The sequence below is a fragment of the Tachysurus fulvidraco genome, chromosome 5 (assembly GCF_022655615.1).
Source record: "Tachysurus fulvidraco isolate hzauxx_2018 chromosome 5, HZAU_PFXX_2.0, whole genome shotgun sequence".
Taxonomy (NCBI): Eukaryota; Metazoa; Chordata; class Actinopteri; order Siluriformes; family Bagridae; genus Tachysurus; species Tachysurus fulvidraco.
This window is the reverse complement of record NC_062522.1, coordinates 5,336,023-5,346,416: the sequence shown is the minus strand read 5'-3', so window position 1 is coordinate 5,346,416 and position 10,394 is coordinate 5,336,023. Positions and strand designations below refer to the sequence as shown.

The following is a 10,394-nucleotide window of genomic DNA, read 5'->3' as shown; positions in this document are numbered from 1 at the left end:
TATGACCTGGAACAAAACATCAATGTCCTCAGTCCAATGTGTCATTCTGCAGAAACTTATGTGACCGCGTACAGTTCAAAGCAACAGGTAGAGCTCCAATGTTAACTTTATGTATCTGTGCAATGGATCATTTATAATTTAACCAAACATCATCAAAAGGACTGGGACAATGCTGGAATTGTGACCGGCATTTACATCAGATACCTGCAATCATATGTGGTGGCAGAGATGTTGGTTCGATCATATCAGTTGCATTAGCAACACCGAATAATATAAACATTAAAAAGTGAACAAATTGTTATATACTGTTAATTTACACCCAGTGAGCACTTTATTATGTTTACACCTCCAGTGTGGTAGGAGTATGTGCAATGCATAGAACCATAAAAAACATACATACATACAGAAAAACACACACGCACACGCACACAAACCCACACACACACATACACATATACATACACACACAAACACACACACATACAGAAAAACACACACGCACACACACACACACACACACACATACACATATACAAACACATACACACACACACATACACGCACGTACACACACACACACACACACACACACACACACACACACACACACAGCTTTATTGCTGCTGTATTATTTATTGTCTATTAATATTCATAAATTGCATGTTTGTACACCGTGTATTCATGTGTTTCTCTAAACTAAACTACATATTTACTAATAAAAACTAATAAATCCTTAAAGTTAAACTGAAATTATAACAATCTGAACATAAACTGACGTATAAAGACGGGACATTTCTCAGAAAGCTGCGGTGCGTTATGACGTCACGGCGCCACGACGTAAGACGCACGGGCTACGTGTTCAGGTCGCGACAGGAAGTGTTTAAGCTGAAATTTGTGATGTGTTAGTTTTCGTGGTGTTGGCACAAGGAAAGAAAAACCCCAACCGACCGATCGGCTGTGACGATACCGTCAGTGCAGCAGGTGTGTAAACTGTCTGCTTTTATATACAATGTAAAGGTGAAATATGTCATTGTTCAGGTTTAGTGGAGTTTCTTACAGCTGTGTGGGTCTGAGATGTAAACACAGGCCTCAGGATTGTGTACAAAACACCAGCAGGATCATCATGTGTCTGCATCATGTGTGTTTAAACTCAGCGTTATATTAATGTTATAAACACAATCAGTAACGTGTGTGTCTAAACTCAGCTTTATATTAATGTTATAAACACAATCAGTAACATGTGTGTTTAAACTCAGCGTTATATTAATGTTATAAACACAATCAGTAACGTGTGTGTTTAAACTCAGCGTTATATTAATGTTATAAACACAATCAGTAACGTGTGTGTCTAAACTCAGCGTTATATTAATGTTATAAACACAATCAGTAACGTGTGTGTCTAAACTCAGCGTTATATTAATGTTATAAACACAATCAGTAACATGTGTGTTTAAACTCAGCGTTATATTAATGTTATAAACACAATCAGTAACATGTTTAAACTCAGCGTTATATTAATGTTATAAACACAATCAGTAACGTGTGTGTTTAAACTCAGCGTTATATTAATGTTATAAACACAATCAGTAACGTGTGTGTCTAAACTCAGCTTTATATTAATGTTATAAACACAATCAGTAACATGTTTAAACTCAGCGTTATATTAATGTTATAAGCACAATCAGTAACGTGTGTGTTTAAACTCAGCTTTATATTAATGTTATAAACACAATCAGTAACGTGTCTAAACTCAGCTTTATATTAATGTTATAAACACAATCAGTAACGTGTCTAAACTCAGCTTTATATTAATGTTATAAACACAATCAGTAACATGTGTGTTTAAACTCAGCGTTATATTAATGTTATAAACACAATCGGTAACGTGTGTGTCTAAACTCAGCTTTATATTAATGTTATAAACACAATCAGTAACATGTGTCTAAACTCAGCTTTATATTAATGTTATAAACACAATCAGTAACGTGTTTAAACTCAGCTTTATATTAATGTTATAAACACAATCAGTAACATGTGTGTCTAAACTCAGCTTTATATTAATGTTATAAACACAATCAGTAACATGTGTCTAAACTCAGCTTTATATTAATGTTATAAACACAATCAGTAAGGTGTGTGTCTAAACTCAGCTTTATATTAATGTTATAAACACAATCAGTAACATGTGTGTTTAAACTCAGCGTTATATTAATGTTATAAACACAATCAGTAACATGTGTGTTTAAACTCAGCGTTATATTAATGTTATAAACACAATCAGTAACGTGTTTAAACTCAGCTTTATATTAATGTTATAAACACAATCAGTAACGTGTGTTTAAACTCAGCTTTATATTAATGTTATAAACACAATGAGTAACATGTGTCTAAACTCAGCGTTATATTAATGTTATAAACACAATCAGTAACATGTGTGTTTAAACTCAGCTTTATATTAATGTTATAAACACAATCAGTAACATGTGTGTTTAAACTCAGCGTTATATTAATGTTATAAACACAATCAGTAACATGTGTGTTTAAACTCAGCTTTATATTAATGTTATAAACACAATCAGTAACGTGTGTGTTTAAACTCAGCTTTATATTAATGTTATAAACACAATCAGTAACATGTGTGTTTAAACTCAGCTTTATATTAATGTTATAAACACAATCAGTAACATATGTTTAAACTCAGCTTTATATTAATGTTATAAACACAATCAGTAACGTGTGTGTCTAAACTCAGCTTTATATTAATGTTATAAACACAATCAGTAACATGTTTAAACTCAGCGTTATATTAATGTTATAAGCACAATCAGTAACATGTGTCTAAACTCAGCTTTATATTAATGTTATAAACACAATCAGTAACATGTGTCTAAACTCAGCTTTATATTAATGTTATAAACACAATCAGTAACGTGTCTAAACTCAGCTTTATATTAATGTTATAAACACAATCAGTAACATGTGTCTAAACTCAGCTTTATATTAATGTTATAAACACAATCAGTAAGGTGTGTGTCTAAACTCAGCTTTATATTAATGTTATAAACACAATCAGTAACGTGTGTGTCTAAACTCAGCGTTATATTAATGTTATAAACACAATCAGTAACGTGTGTGTCTAAACTCAGCTTTATATTAATGTTATAAACACAATCAGTAACGTGTGTTTAAACTCAGCGTTATATTAATGTTATAAACACAATCAGTAACGTGTTTAAACTCACCTTTATATTAATGTTAAAACACAATCAGTAACATGTGTGTCTAAACTCAGCGTTATATTAATGTTATAAACACAATCAGTAATGTGTGTGTCTAAACTCAGCTTTATATTAATGTTATAAACACAATCAGTAACGTGTGTGTCTAAACTCAGCGTTATATTAATGTTATAAACACAATCAGTAACGTGTTTAAACTCACCTTTATATTAATGTTATAAACACAATCAGTAACATGTTTAAACTCAGCTTTATATTAATGTTATAAACACAATCAGTAACGTGTCTAAACTCCGCTTCATATTAATGTTATAAACACAATCAGTAACGTGTTTAAACTCAGCTTTATATTAATGTTATAAACACAATCAGTAACATGTGTGTCTAAACTCAGCGTTATATTAATGTTATAAGCACAATCAGTAACGTGTGTTTAAACTCAGCTTTATATTAATGTTATAAACACAATCAGTAACGTGTGTCTAAACTCAGCGTTATATTAATGTTATAAACACAATCAGTAACGTGTGTTTAAACTCAGCGTTATATTAATGTTATAAACACAATCAGTAACGTGTCTAAACTCAGCTTTATATTAATGTTATAAACACAATCAGTAACATGTGTCTAAACTCAGCTTTATATTAATGTTATAAACACAATCAGTAACGTGTGTGTCTAAACTCAGCTTTATATTAATGTTATAAACACAATCAGTAACATGTGTCTAAACTCAGCGTTATATTAATGTTATAAACACAATCAGTAACATGTGTTTAAACTCACCTTTATATTAATGTTATAAACACAATCAGTAACATGTTTAAACTCAGCTTTATATTAATGTTATAAACACAATCAGTAACATGTTTAAACTCAGCTTTATATTAATGTTATAAACACAATCAGTAACATGTTTAAACTCAGCTTTATATTAATGTTATAAACACAATCAGTAACATGTTTAAACTCAGCTTTATATTAATGTTATAAACACAATCAGTAACATGTTTAAACTCAGCTTTATATTAATGTTATAAACACAATCAGTAACGTGTCTAAACTCAGCTTTATATTAATGTTATAAACACAATCAGTAACGTGTGTGTTTAAACTCACCTTTATATTAATGTTATAAAGGACAATCTGTACTCTCATTTATATACACAGCCATTTCTCATTGTTGATGTGTTCAGTAAAGGTGTAAAACTAGCTGGGTTTCTGTAACTCAGGCTGGAAACAGTGTCACTAATACAGTTTACTTTGTAGGTGTGAATGCAGCAGCTCGCATGATCACAAACTGGAGAATAATCAGATAAAGTAAAGTGTTTGTTGTTCATCTTTTATAACTGTCCTATAGTGCAGACTGGTGTGTTTATAAAAGTTATTAAAAATACTAGGTTATAGCATTCACACCTGTTATAGACACGTCTATTAATAATGATAATAAAAGTATATTATATATAATAATACATAATGTAAAATAATGTGTTATAATTGTATTAATATAATATATAATAATGATAATAATTACTAGTATTAATTCGGTTATTTATATATATATATAATCCTCAACACTTGCACCCACTAGCTTCATATCCTCATTAATTATTATATAATTATATATAATTATATTATAATAATATTAATATATATTAATATATTTGGGGAAAATATAAAGAATAAAATTAATAGAATTTAATCAATTATACCAGATCACGGTTCGAGTCTTGATTCTGAGATTTGATTTAATATTAACAAAAGAATAATAACTATTAGTATTTCTAAAAATAATAATAGTAATTCTGAGTAATAACTCTAAATAAAAGTGCAGACACTAAGAATAAATGTAGTATTAAATAAAATAAATTGTAATTTTGATATTAAACATAAAAAGCAAAAATGCAGTGAGATTATCAGCATTATACGTATATGTTACACACACTATTGCTGCTGTATATTGTTCAAAAGTTCTAAAATAAACTCTATCGTACCGGACGCACAACAGTTATTTGCACTACCATGCACTTCTCACACTATGTACATTACTGAACTGACATATACTCTGTATTCATATTTAATACTTGTACTGTCTATATTGTCTCACATCATCTGTTTTGTCTTGTTTTGTCTGTTTTTGTCTTGTATAGTCCAAGCTAAATGTAGAGTGTTATTTATGTCTGTATTTTGAGAGTCACAAACACCTGGAACCAAATTCCTTTTGTGTGTCAACACACTTAGTCAATAATCCTGATTCTGATTCTGAGATAAGAAAAGGTATAAAAATAATTAGGAGCTTATAAGTAATAAGCAAATGAACTGTACAATAAAAGCAAACTTGGTCATGTAATAAGCAAATTATTCTTAAGTAGTAAACTTTAGTCGGCTATAAACAGAAGGAATGTACTTGCTACAATGTGCTTGCATGAAAATATATTTTTAGAGATTTAAATTGTCTTACTCTTCTGGTTGTAATTGTGTGTGTGTGTGTGTGTGTGTGTGTGTGTGTGTGTGTGTGTGTGTGTGTCAGTATGTTGCCCACCACAGTGTTCTCCCCTCAGAAACAGGCCAACAGCAGCCTGAACACCCGCGATGCCGCTCGACACACCGCCGGTGCTAAGCGCTACAAGTACCTGCGGCGCCTTGTTCACTTTAAACAGATGGACTTTGATTTTGCCATGTGGCAGATGCTCTACCTGTTCACCTCACCGCAGAGAGTGTACCGCAACTTCCACTACCGCAAACAGAACAAAGACCAGTGGGCTCGTGATGACCCTGCCTTTCTCGTGCTGCTCAGCATCTGGCTGTGCGGTCAGTACACACACACACACACACACACACACACACACACACACACAGACACACACACACACACACAGATCATAAGTTGAAAATTCCACCCCGATAATTCCACAATTTTTATTTCAGAGGAGGAAATATGTGGGGATCAAATTATAGTCTTATTTTCAGTCTTATTAACATCTTCAAAATTATTGGATTGAAAATGGTTATTTGTGTGTGTGTGTGTGTGTGTGTGTGTGTGTGTGTGTGTGTGTGTGTGTGTGTGTGTGTGTGTGTGTGTGTGAGAGAGAGAGAGAGAGAGAGAGCGAGAGAGAGAGCTTTTTTTATTTAATGTGTATTTTTTTGTTAAATTGTATTAGTCAATGTGTATTTTTCCTATCAGTGTCCACTATAGGCTTCGGTCTGGTGTTAGACATGGGCTTTGTGGAGACGCTGAAGCTCTTACTGTGGGTCGTGTTCATTGACTGCATCGGCGTCGGCCTGCTCATCTCCACACTCATGTGGTGAGTCGGAGCACACTGAATACCAGGGGGCCGTCAGGCACAGGCAGGAAGTCTGGCTTTATATTTGTGTTATTTATATTGTTTCTTACAGTGTTGCAAATCTTTTAATTTTTCCTTTTAAATTACTCTGTTTGACCGTTCACTTTAATTGAATTGTTATAATGGATTGATGGATGGACACATGATTATTAAACCTGATTCCATACAATAAAACTGATTTTAAGCTGATACAGGCTGTCCTATAGGCCGCTTATGTGTGTATTTCAGCATTTATTTCTAAAAAGTAAGTTTGAAAGCTTGAAATTTGTAAAAGCCTCTAAAAACAGGCCAAACAATCTCACAATGAGAAATATTAAACTAATTTTTTACACATTTCAGATATTTTCTTTTTTTATTATTTATTTATTTATTGAATTTTGTATGATACAGATGACCAGCCACATGAGCATGAAAATTGACAGCACATTTCTTTTAGACAGACTGTGCAGTAAACTATATAAAACAGGAAGCTTGTATATTAATGTTGTTTCTTTTTAAAGTGAGTATTTCATAAACTTTTAGCATCCTTATTGTTTTTTGTTTTTCTTTAATACAGTAGAGTTAATAAGATCCGATACTGAACTTTAGCTGAGTTTACAGAAATTCTGTCATGATTAATAACTGTGTGTGTTTTTGTGTAGGATTGTCAGTAATAAATACCTGATGAAGCATCCCATTAGAGATTACGATGTGGAATGGGGCTACGCTTTCGACGTGCATCTGAACGCTTTCTACCCTCTGCTGGTCATCTTACACTTCCTCCAGCTGTTCTTCATCAACCGTGAGTCTTCTTCATTCATTACACACTTCTCTGGTAATCCGACCGATTTAGTGAGCGCACTGCGTTGCATTACTTCAGAATTACTTCATGTTGTGTCACCGGGCTGTGATTATAATGATATGGTCAGGACATTATGGGTGATTTTGCCAAGGGATCAAAATTGGCTGTACTTTCAGAGTGGGCGGGGCATACTCTGTCACAGGTATGTTAGCCAATCATAGGCATCTGTAAGATCAGCACTCGTGTGATAAACATGAAGTTTTGCTGGTTTCAGGGATCACACATGAGGTATGAATTAGCCTTCGTGCTCCCAGCTGGTAGCTGGATACTGTGACCTGATTGTATTAATCATATCAGAGAGAAAATGCTGCTCTAATAGGACGTGCTGTGTGTAAAAATATGTCTGATCCAAATTTCCCCTCAAGTACATCAGTATGTCTTGTCTATCAATCAAACTAGACCCCTAGAGTGAAATGTGGGAGTATTTTATAAGAAAAAGAAACTTGGTGTCACTTCATAAACATGTGGATTTTAATTGGAGGGACTGATTTTGTGTATTGGAAATGCTTTTGTGTGTTTTTGGGAATGTTGGTGTTGAGTTATATTTATATATGATGAAATGGATGTTTGCCTTGATGCCCGATGACGCCTGAGATAGGCACAGGCTCCCCGTGACCTGAAAAGTTCGGATTAGTGGTAGAAAATTAATGAATGATGAATGAAATGGATGTTTCATGGACAAAAACACTGTACATTTAACATGATCATCACCATATACAATAAATTTTCCTCATTCAAGAGATTTTACACTGGAGGTTGTGATTACTTTAGTGTTGGGTCAATAATGAACTCAGAAATGACTCTGAGCTGTTAGTTCCTCAGAAGCTCTTGTTTGCTTAACTGTTGTAGAAAGGACATTATTTATACTGACATTATTTCCTGTCCAGTGTCACCCAAATGAGGATCTCAGGGAGCTTTTTCTCAACATCGTCACCTCAGACTTGATCAGTAGGGATAAATGTTAGAGATAAATACTAACTTAATTAAAAAATTTAAGCTTTAAAAACTTTAATGTTAAAAGCTCTAAACAAATAAATTGAACTGAATTACTTCAGCAGTCACAGGAAGTTCAGTGTGTACAGTAATAACAGCCAACGTGTGAAAACCTTGTTGTGAACATTGTGGAGCTACCCTTACCCCAGAGAGGGCAGTAGAGGGTGCTGTTTTCTAATAATTTTTTGTACATGTACAGCAGCAATGCCTTTCTTTCTTTCTTTCTCTCTTACTGTCTTTCTTTCTGACAGTAAGAAGCAGACAGTATAGCAGTGTAAATGACTGTGTTTGTGTTACAGACATTGTGGTGATCAACTCCGACTGGTTTGTTGGATATTTCGTAGGCAACACCTTGTGGCTGATCGCCATCGGATACTACGTATACATAACATTCCTCGGCTATAGCGGTAAGCGACCGTCAGCCTCCATTTTGCACTCCAGATGCGTCTGTGTTTCTCACCCATGTGTGTCTGTGTGATGAATGTTGTAAAACTAAATACAGTTCAAATGTGACAGTTTCAAAATATATAAGGAATAAAACGTGAGGAAGAGGACTGGCTGTTGACACGCAAAACATTTTTTTTGACAGTCTATTTAAAATTGTTCCACCTATTACACAATTTCAAACATTTAATAACACACAATTCTATATGTTAACATTATATATGTAGAAAAGAAATATATAATCACTAACCACAGATAATAAAGTGCCAGATATACAATAATTTAAAAAATATAAATAAATAAACTGCCAATGTGAAGTGTTTAAACCACATACTGGTCAGTTATTGTAGATAAGGCCGCCCACTGGGGGAAAGTACAATAATGATTAATTCTACAATGAACAGGGAGTGTGTATGTTTCCATGTACGCAAAAAAAGTTTTCTAAACGTTTTTGGACCTTTCATAAAAATTGAATATCAGATTTTCCCTCAGTTTGCTAAAGGGAAAAATGTCTTTAATCCACAATCAATGTGAAGGTGGAGCAGATGATTTCCAACACAATAAAACAGCAACAATTCTTTATAACGCTTTTATCACAGTTTACTTCTCAAAACAATTTCTTTTACTTTGTTAAATAAACTGGTTGTTTATTCCCTCTAGGATTTCACTTGAGGGATTTTGTGCTTGATTTTCGCAGTATTTCTACACAGCACAGCATTCTACTTTTAAACTCCTACCGCTGTAGACACATGTGTAATGACCCTTTGATAGTTGTAGTCATGTTTGAAGCCTGTTTACGCCCCGAATGCATGTTTTATTATGATGTCACACAACACAACTTGACTCAAATCTGCAGAAAAGCTGTGATATTTTAACTTGAAAACACGTACAAATATTTTTTTCTTATAAGTTTGTTTGATCCAGCATTCACCACCATGACCACAAAATCCTGTCTGGACTGTTTTTATGACAGTAATATTAGCTTTCCACTAAGATTTTAAATATTATATAATTTTGAGACATTCGCATGATACAAATGCTATGAATGTTAACCTCCTGTCCTCCTGTGTGTTTTTCAGCTCTCCCATTTCTAAAGAACACAGTGGTTCTTCTCTACCCGTTCGCTCTGCTCGGACTCCTCTACGTTCTCTCCGTCACACTGGGCTGGAACTTCACTAAAGGCCTTTGCTGGTTCTATAAGTACAGAGTGCAGTAAGGACACACTCGCGCTTAACAGCACTTTCTGTGTGGATTCTTCTACTCTCAGAGACTCAAACATTCTCACCGTCACTTCCTGGACTTTTGTATACTTTGTAAATAAACTGTTTGTAGGTGAAGACGAGAGAAAGAATGTGGGAAATGTTTATAATGTGTTTTTTTTTTTTAATTTTAAGCTTGATTTATTTAACTGATCTGATTTGGTGAAAAGCTGAGGTTTGATTGTAGACTTGAATGTGTTTATGATGGAGTGTGTTTGAGGATATTTCATGCTTCTTGGTCAGAACAAGTCTAATAAACAGGTTTTTACACTTC

The 10,394-nt window shown here is 33.5% G+C and overlaps 1 protein-coding gene across 1 annotated transcript; it reads left to right on the top strand.

Moving 5' to 3' along the window:
• The first annotated feature begins 809 nt into the window (after nt 1–809).
• On the top strand, nt 810–10,394 carry unc50 (unc-50 homolog (C. elegans)). The gene is made up of 6 exons (XM_027143320.2): nt 810–981; nt 5,770–6,050; nt 6,424–6,544; nt 7,225–7,364; nt 8,717–8,824; nt 9,941–10,394. Exons 2-6 carry the CDS (start codon nt 5,771–5,773, stop codon nt 10,075–10,077), a joined length of 786 nt encoding a protein of 261 aa, XP_026999121.2. The 5' UTR covers nt 810–981; nt 5,770; the 3' UTR covers nt 10,078–10,394.